The following is a 22,447-nucleotide window of genomic DNA, read 5'->3' as shown; positions in this document are numbered from 1 at the left end:
GTCTAAAATAACAATAGCAATAATAGCAATAAATTTATGCTGTAGAGCTAGCAGTCTATAATATCACAGAGTTCTGCTTATTGCTCAAAACCACTGACACAGTGGTTTATAGCACCACCGAAGCTCCTTGTTGGAATTATAGCCCTGTAATTCACATCTGCCTGTTACTTACTCCATCTACAATATACAGAACAGGTGGCAGTGAGAAACTATGTTAATCCTCCCTAGTTTAAGAGTGAGGTGAGAAACTATAATTCAGGGATGCAAAGCTCACAGTTCAGTTACTGACTTTGTAAACTTGTCTTGTTTAACCAATGAAAATAAAAGTAGCGGCCAAGTTCCCATTTGTTAAAACTATATACAAGACCTCTCTTTCCCTCTCTTTATATGTATGCATATGTATATACACCTAGATAAATAGGCATGTAAACACACACAGAGATATTGTATATTTACAGCTATGAGCATTTATATATTTACACATCCACAAATACGGCAAGTGGGAGCATATAAAGGGCAAAGCTTTATCCCTGAGAAATGGTAACATTACGGTTGTCTGTTCACTGATGAACGGTGACCTGAAGCGAGATGCCTGTATGCAGTAAAGACAGGCAAAATCTCAGCAGGGAACACTCTCTGCAGCTGGCTTTTGCTGCAGCTTTTTGGAAGTTGCTGTTAGTGTTCCCTGCCTAAGCCTCGGCGTGTCAGCTAGTGGCAGGAAGGGTAAAGACGAGGCCATGCTCCAAGCTGTCTGGTCTCCTTCTCAGTGGTTCTGTGTTTAGCCCCAGCATCAAGTAACAATGTGGCATGGCTCTTCCTACCTGCTAACTGTCAGAATGAGGACATTCCATATAAAGGGAATAAACAGCTTTTGCTAATGAGAGAGGAAGATGCTCTCAGCTCTATTGCTCATTCTCTGTGAATGTCTCTTAGTTACCTGGAAATAACTATTTCTGCTTGCCATTGTGTCATCTGTTTAGACTACAGTCTGCATGTCTTGCTATGTGTTTGAATAATGCTTAGTGCAAATCAAGTCTTGACCTCATGTGAGACCACCAGCCACTGCTACAACAAATTAAATGCATGATTATTAGTCACACTTTGAGCTTCAACAGGACAAAAATGAGATGAAAATATAGATGAAGAATTTACTGAGAATACAATTAGAAAATGGAAGGTCTAGGAAGAAAGCCAAGGATGAGAAATATAATACTAGTTTCTTCTTCAGGAAGCCTATTTGCATTTTCCTCCATCATAACTTTCACAAAATAATAAGGGGCATACCAATCCCGCTCACCAAAACTATTAGCCATTTCTATGAAACTTTTCAGTTCAGTCATCTTTACATTGTCCTATTCATATACAATAGCTCCAACTCCTGAATCAAGACACCAAATAACGCCTGTCTAAACAATTGACCTCAGTGGGAGTTTCACTATTATCTTTAATGATAATGGTACGAGACAATTTATAGAAAGTAATTTGCTGGACGCAGTTTTGATTATTACTGAAAATCATTGCTTAGCAATGAAAATGGGTTAATTTATATTTTTAGCTAGTCATGTTCGATGCCACTGGAGTCACTTGAACAATGCCATGGCAACAGTAGCTGTTGTGAATGAAAGAAAAATTAGAATCCTGTTCTTCTTGCAAGTTATTTTTTGACTCTCTCTTCTACCAGAAAACAAATATAGTAAAAATGTGAGACACTTTCTACTTACAGACATGTAGCTGGCATTAATGTAGTCAGATCCAGGAATACCAGCATCAGGCATCAGCTTTACTCTGTTGTTATTATCTATCATGGAAATAATAGATAACATAGTTAACTAAAAGATTGTTCAAAAACCATAGACGCATGTAAGAAGTGTTCCTGGAGTGCTAAGAAATCAAAAGTACTGTTATTGTTGCTAATCTAACAATACTTGACATAGTAGAACACTAATTACAAAGGGAATTTAACCAATTTCCATTACTGTATGGTCATCCTTTAATGTTCCAGACATATTTTAATATAATACTTCTTAATTAAAATGGTGAACGTGCCGAAACCTCCAATTTGATGTATGTACCGGAGGATACTCTGCCTAAAGGTAGTCCGTGTCCTTTAAGCCGTGTTGTTCTAGCACAGACAACTTCCGTGTGAATCAGACAGCAGGGTCAGGGGTCTGACAGTCCTTCCTATATACTTGCTGTCCAGGTCACAGATTTGTGCCAGACCCTGGCACTTTTATATACTTTTACTTCTTTTACATAAGGTAAGCTCATTATTACAGAAAAAAAATAATGATTGAGGGTTTCTGATTGGGGCCCATGGTGTGTATGCAGGAATGACAAAAACCAGGAAAGATGTCATATGTGAATAAGTAAATGCTGAAAGCAAACATTCCAAATTTTGATGTTTGGTCCTCAACTTCGTGAAAAAAATTCCAATACAAGTTAAAGATTTATGAAACTCATCTGTTTATATTTCATTGTATGTTATGAATATCAATTTTTAGTGACTGTAACTTAGAGTATGTCTTGAACAAGGCAGTAGATAGCAGGAACAGCTGCTCTGAAAAGTTAATAGCACAGAATGTAGCATTATTAACCAAGGAATGCCATGCTCCCCATCTCACATCACAGCTAATGCCTAAAATAATAATGACATTTCTTGTCTTATTAACTGAAAAATGAAGCAGTGTTGAGTACAGAGAGACAGACTCCTGTCTCCTGTGATAAAATCTAGCCTTGGCTTATAAGTTATCATACAGTCACTCTGATCTTCTGTGGAACCTTTGCTGCACATGTACACATATCCACAAGAAAGCATACCCAGGCTCCTGAGGTAGCTGAATGCACAAACATGTGGATTTTATATGTTTAAAAAAATTACTTCTCACTAAAGGGGAAAAAACCAAGGAAGAATGTTAAAGAGTTTGCTACATGGCTTGAATTACAAAGCTAAGAAACTACTGAGGCTACAGTTTCTTGCACCTGCATATTAAAGCTTGTGAGAGCAAGTTGAAAGCTACTTGCAAATAAAACTGTCTTTAAAAAAACACAATGAAAAGACAGATTGCTTGACAGAAAATTATTTCATAATGTGGACATGATTGTTCTGCCGTTTCAAAGACAGATCAAACAAAAATACAGTTGCATTCCAAATATATGCTGCACTATTGAAGGTAGAGAGCAAAACGGAGGAGTTGATTGGTAAACACACATACATGGCTTTATGTTTGGGAAACGATTCTTAGACCTGTTCCAAGGCAGATCAGCATCAGTTGAAGCAAGGTCTTCAAGAAACTTGGGAAGTTCCTGTAGAGGAATAAATGTTTGTTGGCAAACCTTTGCATTTCACCTTCAGTGAATATAAAAAATCACACAATCACTCCAGTAAGAAGAAGAATTCTTTAGTTCTGCAACAGCGTGCACTTCTAGGAACAGCTGGAAGCATTACAGAGCATTCCACCTCGCTGTCAACCCCAGTTACACCAGCAACATTAGATGCAGCGCTGCAGACAATGCTGTCAAGTTGAACAATTAAAGCTTACATGAACTTTCACCTTTACAAGTCTGGATAAAGCCAGCCTATCACCTTTTGTAGTTCTTTTCTGTCTTTTCATGAAGTCACATGCTTGGTTACCGTGCCCTACTGACTCAGCCTTATTCTTGAATAATGCCTTTTCCTGACTCCTGTAGCTTGGGAGAGTTCTTGCCACAGCATGAGAACTGATGAGAATTTAATTAAGTTGAGACAACTGGCAATTAGCTATTGTTCACAGGACTGTTTGTGAAAGGGGTGGGAAGAGTTATTTTGGGTTGTACTGCAGTCTCATAACTGGTCATTAGTTCTATTACTGAAGGGCAGAGATGGATAAATAATTCATATTGAGGAACTTATTTGATGGGGGTGTTTATGTACATAAATAGGTATAATTTCCAAAGCTGAGTAAAAGAGTGGAGACAACTTCATAACTTGTTAATGGAGAAAACGTATTCATGTGATGATCTCGTAATGGTGATAAGAGAATAGAAAACTCTTAGAAAAGCCAGAATTCAGCCAGAATTTCTAAGTTAATAACTACATTACCTGTAATAGATTTTCCCTTTGTTTGACAAATGTTATATGCAAGTCTATTTCAACATCTAAGATACAAATGAAGAGATCTACCTATTGCTTTGAAAGAGTACAATACAAAATTTTGCCGCTTGTGCTGAGTAATCCCTTCAAATTTGTCTTTTAATATTAACAGTTACTCTCCACATGGGCTAATTCCAAAAGTGGGGCAGATAGCCCTACTATCAGATTCAATGTTAATTATTTTCAAGTGCTCTTTTCCCAGGTATTTGAGACAGTTTGTCTTCTATAAATAAAATCTAATGGGCAACTATTAGCAAATTAATAAATCAATAAATGAAAGAGGTAACGAAAAATGGAAAAAGCAGGAGTGTTTTTTATTCCAGTGTTTTTCTTTCATTGCTAATTCAAATATTTTGTCAGCTTTATTTGATGGGTTCAGATATTAAGAATAATTTAACATGAGCATTAGCAAAATGGGATAATTTAAAAACTGATGTAATAAACCAAGTCAGTAAATCATCTAATCTGATATCCTATTTTGTACAATGGATAATGTCTGACATAGAAAATAGAGCTCAAAACCCTTGAACTGTATTATATGCAATATTATCCCATAAGAAATTTGTTTCTTTCACCATCTGACAAAAATCCTATGGCCTGAAGTATGAGGACTACTATAGTTATATCCTCAATAATATAACTGCAGGTGCTTCTGTACGGAAGGGGAAAGATGGTTTCACAATGAAAGCAAAGGACTTTCAGACAAGGGACCTGACTTCTCTTCCTAGCTCTGACACCTATTTCCTTGGGGAAAGAATTAGGGGAAGAATTGCAGAGAACAACTAGATGCTCATCTCCCTTTGAAAATTAACAAGGGACTAGACCCCATCCACACCCTTCAAAATCTCTCTAAATATCTATGTTTCCTAGGGATGAAAAGTCTATCATTATGCACCTTCTAAAAAGAAAGTTTCTGACTTAAAATCACCTTACAAAGAATGGCTGACTTTACTTTTATATCTGTACGTTAAAGAATTAAAAAACATGGTTAACAAACATGAAGTAAATACAAAACTAAATGAAGGACTGTAACACACTGTAGAAAAATATCTTTAAAGGCACTCATTATTTTAAAATCTTGCCTTTGAATCAACCTCTGCCATAATCAAAGCACATTTCTTTTACCTATTCAGTTGCATCTGCCTTTTGCCTCATTAATCCCTTAGAGAAGTAAAGCCCCAATCCTACAACTGAACCTGGAGAAAGATCCATGTTCTCAGACAGAGTGCTGTGCATTCCTGCCAGGATTTGATAATAACAGTAAAACACAGCTAAGGGTGGAGCTGTTAAAATTCCTCTCATTCAGAAAGCTGAAACTCTCCCACAAAAGTACTGTCATTGAATTTTGCATGAAGGGGGAACATAGACAAAACGTCTATGGCATTTTGCAGGTGTTACGGGCCATGGGATCCCGTATCATGTGCATGTCATGTGAACTTTAACTTGCCTCATTTGCCTCACTCTTCTGAGTCTTGGCTTGCCAGTTAACTAGTATAGAAGTAGTTGTACAGTACTTTGTAGTAGAGAGGAAATAGAGAATCAGATTATGTTATTTTTGTAATGATGCTTCCATATCTGAACAAGTGCCCAAAAGCCTTATACCAATTCTTTGCAGCAGTATGGATTTCAGTCTAAATGATTATTTTCAGAACTGGGGGAAGACTGTTTGGATTCCCAGATTCAATAACAATTTGCTACAGAAACCATATTTCTTTGCAGACTCATAAAACTTTGAAATAATTAATTTGCATTTTGTTTACTGTAGTACTTTTATGGTACTGTGGTGACATTTGGAGGTATTTTACTTTCTTGTTCATGAACAGAACTTATCGTAAAACACTTACAGAAGTATTTCTGTTTCAGTAATTTGCCACTTACTAGAAAAACTTGATTTCCCAGAGGTACTGAGAGATACATGAATCATCTGGAAAGCTGGAAGTTTGAATATCAGCTAGGTGGTGCCCACCATCAGTTACTGTGGCTCCCTATGGTTTCTTTAAGCTTCTCTTTTCTGACAAGACATGGATCCAGATCCATTCCGACGTCTAGATTCTCTTCTCATCACATTTACACACAGGCCATGTTCACGTGTGGACCGAGATTGAACCCTGGAGATGTCCAGGCACAGCAGCGTGGTCAATCCAGCAAATTAGCTGAGACCAGGAATGTCCCTGGATTCCAAGACTAAGTGAAATGGAAAGAGCCACATTTATGCTAGAAAACTCCAAAACAGGTTTGCTGTCTACAAACTGCCTATTGTAAATGATCCCTAGACTACTTTACCTACCAAGACATATCTTGGAATTGTCCAGGAAGACTGCTAGCTGAAACAGTCCAAATTCAAGGCAGGGAATATACTAACAGTTTATTAGTGTAAATCATATCATATTCTCATGTCCAGTTCCTGGTATACTTGAATTTACTAGTACAGAGACGGCCAGAGAGCCCAAGCAAGCTCAGCACCATGCTTTTAGTTATGTGCTTCAGATATAACGGTCCATGGGTTTATACCTTGAGCTCCTCTCTCCTACACACGTCGTAGGAGCCTTGAGTCATTTATGTGAAAATAAAATGATGAATGTGGATGGAAACAATGCAGGTCACAAGGTCTGCTTGTTGTGTGTGTTGCCTGTTTCTGTGCATTGTCACTTCTGATGTCATTTCAAGCGCATTGTCAATCCTATTATTCATCTGATAAGACAGGTGCTACACTTACTATAGATATACTCTCAATCAGGGACTGGACCTACCCTCCAATTTTGCCTGCCCTTGGACAAGTCAGCCGGGAAGGTGTCACTACACCCTGAAACATGGAAGCTGAAGTTCAGAGAGAGAAAAAAAAGGAAGCCCAAATGACATATAAAACTGTTGATTATAAGTTGACTATATAATTTAGTTGAATGAGGCCTCAGCTACTTGTATTTCTCTAAATTTGAAATGGATTGTCAAGATTTTGATTTGATAAAACACTATTGTTTAAGTTTTAAGGCATTACAATGCTGTAAGGCTTACCCAATGTGGGTCACACCTAAAGAAAGTAATTCAAGAAACTTTCCAGTGGTGAACGTTAATATGTGAAAACGTTATTGCTAGTAAAACTTTTCATCTGTTCAGTCATGCATAATATAACTATAATCACTCTTGTTCAAGTGAAATAACACTTCTACTCTTGGAAAAAAAGTTCTCCTTGCTTTATTGCTTGGAGAATTTTATGGTGCTTTTTATTATTAAATCCAGACCAATTTTACCTAAGGAGCATAACAAAAAAGCTGTAGGAAATACCATTAATCTTTTCACACTTTTGTTGGTTTTCCCTCAGAGACTGAAATATTGTAATCTAGCAGAAGAAAAGGCAATTGTTGAGTCTTCATTTTTGTTAATCCAACTGGTAAGCAATTCATGGTAAATCTATAAATCCAAAATAATAAAGTCACTGGAGACTGACAAATTATTTTTGTGAGGGCAAATGACTGTATGTGTTAAAAATGATGATGATAAAGATTCTGAAATAACAAGAAGAGAAGATATTGTTGGGGAAAAAAAATATGATACCCGTAAAAATGTTACTTAATGAAAATAGTGAAAACTTTGAGATTCAAATTTGAAAGTATATATGCATTATATTATATGTAATGTGTATTTTGAAAGCTGGTCTCTTTTCAGAAAGAAAGACAGGCTTACTGAGTTCATCTACTCACATAAGGAGATGGAGGCTATTCACGTGGAGGCTATTCTCAAGAGCATGACCAGTATGACCTATTATTTGTAAAGGAGCAAAAAACAAAGTACCACGCACAAACTTTTTACTTTTTGCACTGAAACCTATGAAAGAAAAACATTTCTGAGTTCCATGGCAGTATGACTGGGGCCTGAACATTTCACAGAATGAATGTCAGCTGTGCTTTTGGGGTCATCATCACTCAGGAAAATGAACTTATTTAAAGCAGTTAAATATACCTGTATATATGTTAGAAAACTATTTCTAAATAAACTGTTCTCAGGTGAACTACATATGCATTGCTACGTATGTAGAAGCATAAATATTATGGTGTTCTTGCAAAGATCGGAGTCTAAAGAAGATCATCTTTTGCTGACACTTAAGTGAATAATTCTGATCAGGTTGCAGTGTAGCCTGCAGAATCCAAATCAGTGTAATATTACTTTCTAAACAATCAACCTGGTAATTGGGTATTGATTATCAAGGCCACAGTCCTTCACGGCCTTGCCTGCTTAAAATGGACATGAAATGTGACACATGAAACGACTGAAGGCCTTGCGATGTTGTGACAACTGCTAGCAACATACCGAAAATTCTTGCTGAAACTTTAGGTTGTTGTTTGTGCAAAGCTCTTCAACATGTTGTAGGAAGGATTTCTTGCTTATTGGCCTGAAAGTAATGACAGAAGAATTAGAAACCTACAGGGAATTTCTTTGTCATTCTTTGTATTCTTATTTAACTGCAGTTTATTAATAATGTTTTTCAGTTCAATAGAATGATAGTTATAGACAGAAAATTATAAATTGCTTACAGCATGCTTATCTGGTTTGTTTTCAGTCACTTACTTAAATTAGAAGAATTTTCTCCCCCTGTTCCCCCTCACCAAATTTTTAATGTTGCTAATGTTAACAGTTCTGTTGGGTAGGGTTGTTTTTACAGGTAACAGCATTCCAAGGCGAAGTTTTAACATTAATGGAAATTTGTAAAATTATCATTGCATTCTAAAGTACATAATACTTCTTTGTCGCACAGAAAACATTTTATACATTGCAAGGTTTTAGACATATAAAATATTGCAGTGACCTCATTCTCATAATGACATGGTTTTTAAACCCCGAGGAGTTTAAATATCCCTGTATTACTTCCCAAGCTAAAACACAGACATGCAGGCTTCACCCCAGAGAGAGAGAAAGCATTTCTCCAGTTACCATGCAATTAGTCATGCTTTTATGATTTATACGCAGCTTGGCGTTTTTTTCTAATAAACATAGAGGAGGGAACCACACATTGAGACTCACCGATGACCACAATATAAAAATCTTTAATCAACTTACTTGATGGATTTTCTATAACTAAGTAACCTGCAACAGAGATTTTTGTTAAATGTAGCATGCTGAGAGTTAACCAGTATTGTGCATGTTAATAGGTTTTAGATGAAATACTGAAGTAACTAAAGAACCAGATTTATTTCTCTCATGGATTCAAATACTATTATATGTCAGATATCTTGGGTGATTGTAATGCTTAGTTTTTATCTCAGGTATTGGCAGATATGGATATGGTAGTTACAGTTTCTATAATTCTCTTCAGATCACTTTACAGTGCTCTGGGCTCGTATGACCCTGGGAAATCCATACTTCCAGCACACCACTTCATATGCATTGACAGGCTTCATTTTACACCATGTACTCAGTATCATTCTTCTAAGGGCCATTTCAGAGCATAAGGATAGGATTCATCTGACTGAATACAGACACCTATTTCTGAGCTAGTCACTCTAGATTCTTTTTATAATCAATGAAGATAAATAGGTGTGATTTCATCTCATTTTAAGCAGATAGCTAAAATGTCACAGATGAATCATGCTATTGGTGTGCCTCTACAGAAACCAAACAGCTATGACTGTTTTTCTAAAGATTTAAAAAATGAGTGCCTGTTTTCGTGCTCATTTTTACATGTTCACTGCTGTTTCTGGTGCGTGGTGATTTTAAAAACTGTGCTACGTATTAAATCTTTAACTTGATCCCACAGCAGGTTTCATGAAGATGTTACATGAGCATCTATACTCAGGGGACTTTCAGATGGCCTTGAAACTTGGTCATCATCATCACCTCTGAACCCATTTTAAGAGTGTCTCAGCATTATGGATTTAGAAGCCAAACTTTGGGCACTCAGACTCACAAAACTTTTCTAAAAGACCAAGCCAAAAAGTTTGAAGTAATGTAGTTTAAAAGATAACTTGCCCCTTTAAAAAAGCTCTAAATATACCTTTTATGTGTCTGTCTCTCCAAAAATCATACATTCTTACATAAAAATATTACAAAAACTATTCTATTACACAAATACAAATGTCTACTGCTGCCATAATTTTAGTAGAAAAGACAACAATTTGCTTTAAAAATACTTTGGTTTATGAAATTATTCTTAAATATTTAAATTTTAAATTAGATAATAAAATGAGATTAATACAATTGTTGAATCATTTATTATTAAGCATCAGAGAAGTTAATTTCAAAGCTACTAAAGATGCCTTTGTGGTACATTCTTTGTTATGACAGTTCTCTTCAAACAAAGCAAACTGGCTATGAAAGACTTGGGTCAGTCTCACTGGAGTAAAAAGAAGTGTAAGAATTCACAGAAAAAGGCTCAAACTCAAAATGCTTACTAGGGCAACTGAAGGAGAGCTTTAGAATGAAAAAGAAAAAAAGGCGGCAATAAGACAACAAAGCACGCAACTCTATTTATTCAGAATGCTGAAACATCTAGCTAGTGCTTATTGTATCACGTTGTTTGCGTTACACGGCAGATGAAACTACCTTCTAGTAATACTGGCAACATCATAGAGCTAAAGTTTCCTGAAGAAAAAGTATTCTTAATAGCTGTGCCAATGTACTGCATGCAAATAGATTTGTCTTTGAGCAGAAAGCAAACTTTTTTTAGGCCTTTCTTCAGGACAAAATTATAAGCAGTCTCTGCAAAGAAATTATACTTGTTTTTCCTTTGAATTCACCTACCTCCACCATACAACAACAGAAAAAAGGTTGTCTCCCAGTTGACACCCCAGTAATTTTTTGAATACTGGTGGCTTTCCTCCTCTCGAACTGACAGCAATTAGGGGCTTACTGCACTGTAGTTTGGTCATTAGGGAATAAAAATTACATCTATGCTGCACATAAGCAACCTGGGTATGTCATTTAGTGGTTCAGTGCTGAAGGTACGTGGATCCAACAGCAAAGAACATAGGAGACAAGCGGCACCATTAACAATCTTATTCAACAATATTTGCTTTTTTTATTTTCACTCAAAGGAGGAAAGTAAAGCACTGAAATAGCACAGGAAACGAACTAAATATTTAGTGTTATGTACGTTGCTTTCTAGTTCATTTTTAATATTAGTAACAGGTGATTTTTTTAAGGCATAACCATATATTACCTTTCACAAGCAGTAAACATTTTTAAAGTAAGGCACCTACAGTTTGACACTTTAACCTATCTGTGGGCATTTAACTGAACAACTTGATTTTTAGAACTACTGAACTCTCACAGCTGTTGGTAGCAAGTGCACATTGCAGTGGCTTGGCAGCTCAGAAAATAAGATGATTTAATTTATATGCTTATATGTGAATTAATGTCTAACTTGAAGACTGTGGCAAAGAGGTTGGCTTTGCTGTGTAAGAATCTTCAGAAGGGATGAATATTGTCTGCTCACTATAGACTTACAGCTATGCTCAGTTTTAGCATCCTCAGGCTTCAAAAATCAGTACTGCATCCAAGTCTCTTGACTTGGAATATGTAATAATAATCTTACAGTATTTCATCAATAAACAAATACTAATCTACCTGTAATCTTGTTCTCCACATTTCCCAGTCTTTTGTATAAAACATAAGAATATAGATATCATTAGATCTTGATGAGCACAATTTACAATCAAACCATGAAGTTGCAAATTTCCCTATTTCAGCTGGACAATTCCAGATTCCCACTTGTCTGACTTTGAAACTAGGAAAGAAAAACATTCTCTAAGATAAAGAATGCTTTATTGCCTTAAATCTGATTTTCTTTTAAAACAGTGTATTGTTTCATGTGTGGGATTTTTTTGAAGTCTATCAAAAATCTGAATCCCACTCAGATTACTTATGATAGAGCTAGAAAGAAGCCATTTATTTGTGTTGGCAGTGGTAACTGAAGACCATATTGTCACACAGACTCGGCTTTCTCTCTGGGTCAATCATCTGAAATCCATAGGGAATTAAAACTTCGTCCAAATAGAAAACAACAGAAATGAGTATGTAGGCAAAAGGCTTAACTCATAAGCACCATTGACACTTCCTAGGAACAACGGAGGAACTAATTTTTAGCAAGTTAATTGAAAGCAATATGGAGCTTAACCCTTCCTAAATATTAAAGGCCTAAGGAAAGAGAACACATGGCCATTTCTTCCATTGTACCAGGACATGTACATTCATAAACCTTGTACTCCTGGGATACAAAGCTCAGGAAGCCTATTTTTGATAGCTGATTACTAAAGGGAAACTTGCTGAAGAAAAAGGCAAGGCAGCTATCCATGCCTATCCCCACTCAAAGTAAGAAGAAACAGGCTGGTCTAGAGAAAGTAATGTGTGTGCAGAAGTGTTACCTTGAATATAGACACCTTCTGAATGCACAACACATAGGAAAGGTGAGACCAGACAAGAATTTTATATACAATACTTTTCCATAAAGAGTTCTAATTGCCTGGTATTTGCAAGGGTTACAGTGCCTATAATTCAGAAATATTTCTTCTGAATCTGTGCCCCGTTTGCTTGACAAGCTGTCTCACATGGAAAGAAACAAAACCCTCAAAACATCCACCACAATGTGTAACTTTTCAAGGAAAGATTTTAAGAAACGGGTCCTACATGTCTTTATCCTTGCTGCAGAAACCACTGTGAAAGTAGGGTGCCAAAGAAGTTCTTTCCCAGGTGAGCATCTGGAACAGGGAAGAGTTACTTGTCTCTCACCAAACCCCGTGTGCCCTGAAAACTTATTGGCAGAGACTATTCACAGCAGATGAATGTCTGCTTTGAAAAGTAACCTGGCAAACCCTACGGACATGTTACAAAAAGTAAGCTATGAGAGGCCCCAGTATACGTATATTCAGCGTGCTTAATGAGCCAATGTTTAATCCAGTTTAGACTGATGGGCTACATATGTTTCAAACAAGGGTTGTTTTTCTCTGTTATTGCCTGGTTCATACCATCTCCACCATCATGGAGATCAATGTATGTCCCAAACATTCAAAGTTAGCATTTTGGCTTCATAAAGAGGATCTCATTTTCCAGTGAATTCAGTAGGACGTAATTCCCTGCGTGCCCTCTGAAGCTACATCCCATTAATCAATTGCCTAACAAAGACTTGCTGAGAGATTGTGTATATGTATTAGCCAGTATTAGTAATTTTCAGACACTGAAGTTTTTCAAGTAAAATTTTTTTATGCTGTCCATTATGTTAAAAAATTACTACTGGGAACTGGGATTTGCCATGAATTTCCTGATTTGAAAAAAATGTTGACCCTAAAAAAAGCTTCAAAATTGGCAAAATGGGGTACTTGGCACTTTTAAATTTGGTGTTTTTTCTACTTAAACTGACTTTTGTAATGCAAATAATTCATACTAAAAAAGTTATAAAAATGTGTGAAATAAAATGTTTTGGTTAACCTACACTGAACATCGGCTGAGTTTTGGTTCATTGAACTTTTCAAGCTTTTGAATTTTTGATCTGCTAAGAATGATAAAAAATATTTCCAGTCATATTCTTACAGAAAAGAAAAAACTTCTTCTATTTCTTTTTCTCTCTCCTGTGATACCAGCTGCACAAATTTTCTGAGAATATGAGTCACGATCATAGGCCACTAAATATGAGAGAATGTCTGAAGAGACAATGTACGAGAGAGTCAAGAAGGATCTCATGGAGCAGGCTAGGGTAACTTGATTCTGTGCATGAACTGTGTTGGCTGCAAGTCCATGCCTTTACTGATTTACAGTAGCTAACATGACAAATAACATACTGGCTGAGAAATGACAAAACAGTCGGTTTCCAAAGCATCTCCTTCAAATGAGCACTGAATGGGATGATTAATAGGTACAGAAAAAAAATCTATACTGCTCTTTTATCACCTAAGATTTTCACACAAACTCCCCATCACCCTTTCAGGTAGAAAGGGCAGTAAATCAGCTGAAATCTCGTCCAATTAAGGATCCCACAGTATATTTACTGACTTCCAGTGGAAAAGATGGCATGAATCTGGTCCTAAGGAACTCTCAGTTAGTGCCTGCACTTCAAATTTCAACAATTTGTCGTAATGTCCAACAAAGGACCTGGGCAAGGAGCCTGCTGTAGCTTCAGTGCAGCTACTGTGTGAAAAATAATAATCCAAAATTTAACAGCTGCATCATCTACCTTACAAGAATGGCAGAAGAACAGAGTCTTTGCTTTTGGCCATTAAAGGAGTGGGGAAGGAGGAAAGAGAAAAATACAGATGGAAGGACATGACAAACTGCAAACCAAAATGTGAGACTGACTCATTAAAATAAAGGTGATGTAACTAAAACTGCTGAAGCACTGTTCAGTAAAGGCCTTGCTGTGCATAAATGACATAATGAAGTGCACGTAAGTATGAAATATTATAGTTTGCAATTGCCCTGTAGAGTTTGAGACTGTACAAATCCAAACTACACATAATTTAGACAAAAAAGTGGCAGAATAGTTGTCTGCAAACTGATAAAGGATTTGACTGCGCAGATGTGTTGCTGAGATTGTAGTGGCGTAGTACAAAACAGCTGCAGTGTGAGTACAAAAGGCAGTTGAGAAAAAAAGAGAACTTCTCTTAAGTACATACATTCTAACTGCCGAAGGAAAGAAACAGCATGTTTCTTATGTCACATTTGCACTACATTTGCTTTGAGGATAGGTTGTAGGTATCAGTGCTATATTGTCATAATGTGTTGTAATGTAAAAATTGCCCTGATTTATTTCAAAATAGTTGTGGAACTGTTGTACCTTAACATTAGGGACTAAAAATAAACATGATTTCATCATGACAAATACCACTGTTTGTCATTAGTATAGCTGCAAAGATTGACATTTCATTTTGATTAACTATATCATTCAATATAGTATGGTAGCACACAGGTTAAGAGAACAGAATGGAAAACACACCATGTTGCTTCAATTATACAAAAACTTACTGGATGACAAATATCTCCTTGCGTCTAAAGAAAAATGAAGAGTATCTGGAAGTAAAATCCATTAACACTTTAGTATATAAACAAAATTAGTACTATTCTTATTCAGCTAACATTTTGGAAACAAGGCCATTTTGAAGATCCATCAAGATCATTTATACGAGTCACAGTTATCACAGTGCATTGGCAATGGTTCTATCTTCAGAGAATGTTTTCCACTGTTATTAGCAGGTACTAAACAACGCTATCTGAATGACATGTGCCCCACACAGAACATACCACATCCATTACGTCGATGATTTCCAGATGATTCATAGTATGTTTTCTCATCTGTTACAAGCAGCCGTTCCTGCGTGCACTATTTTGAACAGGTTTGTACATGGAATCAACTTACTCTGTACCACACACGTGACATATACACACTCAAACAAAACAGGTCAACAGCTACAACTTTTCATCTTCCTAGTCTGCAACAGTAGGATGCCTGACTGCTAGGGCAAGACTATTTTAGGCTTCTCATCTTTAAGGAGACTGCCTACCACAGTGTTTCATCCGTGACACAGCAGGGAAAATACAGGCAGGTAAAGAATGTTCACCAAACATTTCTAACTCAGTTGGATGTCACATATTATTGAGAATCATCATTATATTTATTCAGTGAATAATATCCGTATTTCTGGCAGTCAGAAAGAGCAGTTTTCCTTCTGATAAATATCTGTGACAAGATTCTTTGTCGGACAGAAAATATGAATAGCCTGGAATTGCTGCCTACACCTTAAAGGAGCAGATATCAGGATAGCCAGTGTGCTGAGCTCCACAGAAACCCAGATGTTATGCAAATCCCTTTGTGAAAAAAATGCTTTCCAAATGTCAATTAAACAATGACAGATTTGTTCTTGAATTAGTTGACCGGGACTTCTGGGATTTTGACTCTTTCAAAATGCTTATGCAGGTTTGCAGTCTACACAAAACACTGGGCCATCAAAAAACTCAGAAATTCTGCATGTTTAAAAATATGTAGCCCTTTTTTTGCTAACACAATTAAACAGTGATTTGCACTTAGATCTTTATCTTGTTGTAAAAAGAGCTGAAGATTAAGTGATTTTCTAAAAGCTAGTGAGAAGTGTCTTGAGGATGGAGGTCATTCTTTGAAAGAGGATCTCAGTGACCTGTGTAAATAAGAACACCACAAACACTTCCAAACAAGCAAAGGTCAGAAAGGGGTCATGGCTACAGCCCCTTTGGACTACTGTTTTGCCTAAGGAGTACGCTTACCGTGTAAATCTCTCATCCTTCAGCTCCAGGTCTGCCACTGTGATCAACTGATCCAGTTTGAACTTAGTGTCAATAATTTCAGCATCTCGTGGGGAGTACGTGCCTCCCTCTTTTTGCTTTTGCCGAATCCTAAACAGAAAATAATACTGAAAAATAAACGTGCAAAAGATTTAAAGACACGTATGTCAATACTTTGATTAGATAGGGTGAAATTGAAAAATGGTTGCCAGAAATCCTTCCTTGGCCTTTATTCTGCCCTCCCTTCCAATAGTGTAATTTAGTCAAATCCAGCACTTATGTTGTCAAAAATTCATATGGAAAGAATCGAGCTGGTATATTCTTTTAGTTTTCCTACACAAATTCTTTGGCAATGCCTGAATGATGCAGCTGAGGAAGAACAGAACTTCTGATGAATGAGCAAATTAACATCATGTATGCAGTATCCAGTCTGCTGCTTTACATGGGCATTTTGTTCACAATTTGAATTTAGAGGTCGAATTCTCTTTCACGTGAGACTTCAATGTATTTAATTGATAAATGTATTAGTAAGAAAGAAAACAGAATTTAGAGTATTTACTTCATATCAAGCTGTCAATAGGGTTAGCCATCACACTAACTTCAGCCAGCTGACACTCTGATCTGTATCCTCAAGTCAACAGAGAAGTGGCTCTGAAAGGGTAGGATAGGCTACTGCTCTGATTTACCCTCTGGAGAAGTTGTTTTTTCTCCTTCATCTATGGAGGTTACCCTCACTAGACTAAAGTTAGCCTTTGTGAGTCCCTCCCTAAGTTTCTACAAAAAAGAAAAAAAAAAAAGAAAATGCAATAAATTTTGAAATGACAGATTGGTTCCATTTATAGGACTGTTTCAACTCTTCTTTAAAACATTTTTGAGTGCTTGCAAGCATGGTATGGCAAGGATACATAAATCTCACCTTGCAAAAGCATATACTGCAGCCACCAAAAGAACAACTGAAAGTATACACAAAGTAACAGCAAGGATAACTTCTACAGATCTTCCTGACAGTCCTTCACCTGCAAGAGAAAGTAGAAATCTAATATTTCATAGATTCATTACAATTTTTACATTTCTGACAGGGTGAAATCAGGGAGCGATGACAGACAGATACTTTTCTCTTTGTACAACTGCATCCAGCTGCTCAGAAAGAAAAATATAACAAAACCAGAAAAAATTTATTTAAAGGTTCCTAAGCACTGCTGATCTATGTAATACATAATGCTAATAGTATACGTCTACAGCTATATGTGCAGCCATCCCCTGGTGCTTTTCCATTTTACCTGCTAAACAGGTTAAGGTAGGTCTACGCTGCAGTAACGTAAGTCTGAACACTAGCCTGGGCTGAGCTCCTGCTTCAGCTTCTGTGCAGCCGAGAACAGGCACACTGCTCTGTCAGCTAGGAATAATAAAACTGCAGAAGTGGAAAAGGAAGACCCACAACTCTAAAGCTATGAGGCTTGCAGCCATCACTCACATGCCCAAAATAAAAGATGATTTTTGGAGATACTCTCCTCAGGGTGCTGAAGGAACCCACCTAGTGATCGGATCTGAACTTTCTGGATTAATCTGCCTCACTGACCATTAACTCATGCTCTGTATTTATGCGGGAATTGGTGATATTGTTAGGAATAACCACCAGGAGGTCAAAAGTAATCATAAAGGCCTTTATGATAAAAAGGTAAAGGTGCTGGTATTCTAATCGGCCCTTCCAGGTGAGAATAAAGGCTCATTCAGAGACTGATAAACCATTTAGATTAGTAGTTTCTAGACCTCTTTTTGAACCTTCTTGGTGCTAAATTTCTGAGACTCATTTAAGTTCCCACCCTTCCTGGTAATCTTGTCCCTATCTCAAAAATCTCAGCCTCCTTTTTCCTTAGGAACACAGTGAAAATAAGAAAAGCAAGGGATTACTACTGCTGGTATTCTTCACCTACGCTGGTATTCAGCTCCACTTTATGATCCACTGTAGAAAACCTAGCTCCTGTCCAGCCTCCAGGAAGGACAGAAAATATACTGCTTCCTGCCATATGAAACTGTGTGTCCTCCCAAGGACACACCGGGAAGCACTGAAGTCTTGGCTTCATTTCTCTCAAAAGGCCCTGATTTTTGAATTAGAGAGTATATTGTAGATGATCTGTACTGCATGTACATTGGAGAACATGATTAAAATTCAAAATTATCCTGATTTAGCTGAAAAAATGATCTTAAAACAGTAGGATACAATTTTGTAAGATCAAGTTCTACACGTAGGCAGGAATAATCAGCTATAATAATATAGCTTATTAAACAGTAGGTTAGGTAGCGATTTATCAGAAGAAAGCGTGAGATTGTTGTAGACCACAAACAACATCAGTAAGTGTTATCATGCCTACATAAAATGATAGACATAATCTTGTGATACACAGAATGAAGTACAGTTTCCAAAACACCTGAAATAATTCTTCCACTGCATTAGTAAAGTCTCAGGTGCAACACTGGACACTACAAGGTAAGAACAATTTTGGCCAGGGGAAGACAATAGAGAAGAAAAGCAAGTATATAGAAGACTGTTGCAAAGAGAAAAGGAATGAAAAAGTCCCTGCCACTCACTGATTTCTGTGACAAGGTACAAATCTTTGTAATGTGGAAGAAGAACAGAAGAATTTCCAGAGGAACCTCTACAACAGTTCTATCTATTTTCCACCAAACAGTGAAGTCAATGTTAAACCCTACGGTTAACCAGTCCAAGCACTGCCAATGTTATTAAACAAAACAGTGCTGGCAGAATGCCCACCAAGAATAAAAAAATACATTTTCTCCTACTTCTTTGCAACAGGGAAGGACTACATGTCTGTAGAGATGATGATAGGCAAGGGGAAGGAGACAAAACAGAAGATTTGGCATAGTAAGAAAAATAGGTATTATAAAACTAGTATGCAGTCCTGACATCATGTTGTGTAATTCTGAGGAGCTGCCACTCAATACATGATGATAACAAACTGCAATAATAAAATATCATAAGGTAGGTTTCTATGCAAAAGGCAGTGTCAGGAAACCCCATTTTGATTATTCCTGTCTCATCAGCTTTGTATTTCACATGGAAAAAGTCTACACTTACACAGGACTACCAGCTGCCCCACAATGATTTGCTGAACTAGCTATCAGAGTTTATGAAAAGGCTATAAGCTGCCTTGATGTATTAGAAGTTTAAGCAGTATTTGTCACCGCATCTTAATTATCTCATGGAAAAATCCTGACCTTTCATTGCAGTATGGACGTTACTTTTGCAATGTCAGTCACGGGTTATGAGGAAGAAACTCCGCTTCTCCAGCTCAAGTGGAGAGTTGTGGTACTCCAAGTATGATTGAGTGGGAGCGTCATATTAAAATGTATCCTTTACTATAATTAAAAAATCATTATTGCAGCTGTGTATTCCAATAATTTCTGCTTCAGTGTTCCTCCCTAGCAAAATTCCTATTGTTTAACAAGAACATCTGATGTCTGTCACAGAGAACTCTCTCATAGGTTTTCCATATTGTTTTCTGCTTCAAACATATTTATCATGCAGTATTAAATTTCACAGATAACAAGGTTAGCTTTCTGGTTTTCCAGATGAAAGACCTACCTATTCTATAAGTAGATTCAGAATCCAAAATAATCTAGTCATGAATACCTCTGCCAAAATTCAAATTAGTCTTTTATCTACTAAAATGAAAATGTCGTGTTGGAAAAACACAAATTTCAGTGATTATTACAAAAGAAGATCATTAATTTAAAATGAAATTGCAATTCTGATCTCAGGCAGCATAATTTTTTTCTGAAAAGATACTATTGTTACAAGTGGAATAGAAGTCATCGGTCACAAAGATACCTAACAGCTACTGATCTTTTTGGTATGCTTTCTGGGTTACGCTTCCAGAGCAAGTCTGAAGTTCATATAACCAAAGCATCTTCTATAAGGAAACACTTTGGCAAGGTTCCTCAGGTTATGTGTCTCAAGAGAAAAGGTGTCTGAAAAAATCTATCTTCCTTTGTTCACCTAAGATGACATTGGTAATGGCATTGCCAGTGCTGCATCTTCAAAGCCACTCAACTGCAGTACCTGCATCACTTGTGATATATCAATTTGATGTTGATTTCACAACATTTGTAAGGAAGCATAGAAGAACCTTTTAATTATCTGTTCCACTTTCAGTTTTTTTCTTGTTGGATAGGCTCTGAAATTTAGAAGTTAAGGCCAGACAAGAGTTTGCTGTAGTGTCCATTTTAAAAGCAGTGCTTGATGTTAAACTTTAGCACAGAAGGTGCTGGATGGGTATGAGGAGCCAAGGATATCTGAGGAATTTATCAGCTCTGTTTTTTTTCCTATTGCATTTTATTCAGCATACAAACAGATCTTGCTTCTTTATAATCTACACCAAAGGACAATGTGTCACAAGTTTTCAGTAGCAATACAGAAGTGAATGAACTACACTATCTGCCTGCCACTAAAGCATGATTTCTTTGAGCATTGCAGACTTTTCTGCTAGAGAGGAGAAAGTTGCCCAGAGGATTGGATACAGTTGGAGTCATTTCCAGTAGACTTGTTTTGCCTGATTGGACACACTGTCTTTCCCTTACTGGGCAAACTATTTGCTTCATTGGCTTAGAACTTTTAAACTCAGAACATATAAAGACAACTTCTGTGTTGCACTTTCCAAAACATTCAGGGCTAGAGAAATAGTGCCAGATCCTTTCAGAACATTCAGGTAGCGAATTAGCATTTCAGGATCTTCAGTATCAGATCATGTAACAAATTTCTAACATGGATTAGATGAATAAGGGAGCTCATATCACAGAAGATGAATGCCAAATGAAAAATATGTGCCCACTAAAATTCTTCTGGGTACTCATCCAGTTGTCTTGGGATCCCTTTTCAGTAAGTCAGGGCTAATGCTTAGCTAAGTAAGTTTTGGCTTACCAATATATTAAAAGAACTTACAGATCTTATTGCTATCTGCTACGAGAGTCTTCAGTCCCAATTTTGGGGGTAGATTAGCACTGCCATGGAGGAATTTATGCTGGATTTGAGACCCCATAACAGCTGGCCTATTGGCCAATGACATCAGAACCAGATGGATTCTATTAGACAATATTAATTTATTAATTAATATGGAGCTTTGTCTATATCTAAAGGACGAAGGGTTAAAGGGTCATATCCTCAGATGAGCTGCCACTAGAAGGAATGATCTGCAGCCAAGAGGTTTCCTACACTAGGCTCACTGGAATAGCTCTACATGCAACAAAGAGGGAAACTGCACAAACACTATAGCTTCTAGCAGTTCACCGAGCAAGATGAGGTATCCTGGTAAAACGGTATTTTTATTGGCATAACTGAATCTCTGCTAATGAACTTCATCAATACTGCTTCCTCATTTAACAGTCCAGGCTGAGGTAAGACCTCTTGACAACCTCAAAAGGACATACGAGGGAATGGATATGTTTCCTCAGCCATTCTGGTTAAGCTAGGTCCAACAGAAATAGAGATTATTTACTTCAGGGAAACCACTCTACTAAAAAGAGACATGGAATCGTCTAGATTCTCTGGAAATAGAGAAATACTTTAGTAAATGACACTCTCCTTACCTAGTGTTTTGACAGGGTCAGAATAGTCAGAATCTGTAAACTGTCCTTTAACGTTAGTTGCTCTGAACTTAAATCTGTGAAATAAAACCAAGAAAACTAATTAAATAAAAGTTTATGTGCATTTTCTTAAATACTATTTCACTTAGAAACTAAAAACTATTTTTCAGTTTTAGTATAATATAAGCTGGAATCATTATTCACCTGCTAAAGTGATGTTACGACAGACATCAAGGACTCAGTGTCAATACCTTAAATGTATAATCAAACTATATGAAATACTTATCTTGAATTTGGGCTTATTTAATTTAAGAAGGCAGTAAGCATCTTTTGTTACCTGAAAGATTTAAAAAAAATTTGTTTCCCATATTTATGCTCAGCCAAAAAATTTAAAATTAGAGACACATGAAGATCATTTCAATCTCCACCTTTTCATAATTGAACTACACATTTTGTATGTTTATATAAATGTATATTTCACTT

The 22,447-nt window shown here is 36.7% G+C and overlaps 1 protein-coding gene across 4 annotated transcripts in view; it reads right to left on the bottom strand.

Annotated features, from left to right (window-relative positions):
* PTPRQ (protein tyrosine phosphatase receptor type Q) overlaps nt 1-22,447 on the bottom strand; it is a 148,854-nt gene that overhangs the window by 10,009 nt on the left and 116,398 nt on the right. For 2 of the 4 annotated variants that reach the window (XM_076333599.1, XM_076333627.1), the window contains 8 exons: nt 21,968-22,041; nt 17,280-17,379; nt 16,346-16,474; nt 15,074-15,118; nt 9,182-9,208; nt 8,435-8,516; nt 3,213-3,303; nt 1,722-1,798 (listed from right to left, as the gene is read on the bottom strand). In XM_076333599.1, coding sequence (XP_076189714.1) covers nt 1,722-1,798; nt 3,213-3,303; nt 8,435-8,516; nt 9,182-9,208; nt 15,074-15,118; nt 16,346-16,474; nt 17,280-17,379; nt 21,968-22,041 — 625 coding nt within the window. The remainder of the gene's footprint in view (nt 1-1,721; nt 1,799-3,212; nt 3,304-8,434; nt 8,517-9,181; nt 9,209-15,073; nt 15,119-16,345; nt 16,475-17,279; nt 17,380-21,967; nt 22,042-22,447) is intronic. The other 2 variants (XM_076333610.1, XM_076333619.1) reach the window with 2 other exon arrangements.

This window comes from Aptenodytes patagonicus, chromosome 1 (genome assembly GCF_965638725.1).
Source record: "Aptenodytes patagonicus chromosome 1, bAptPat1.pri.cur, whole genome shotgun sequence".
NCBI classification, from domain to species: Eukaryota; Metazoa; Chordata; class Aves; order Sphenisciformes; family Spheniscidae; genus Aptenodytes; species Aptenodytes patagonicus.
Note: the sequence above shows the minus strand (reverse complement) of the source record. Positions and strands in the feature narration are given on the sequence as shown.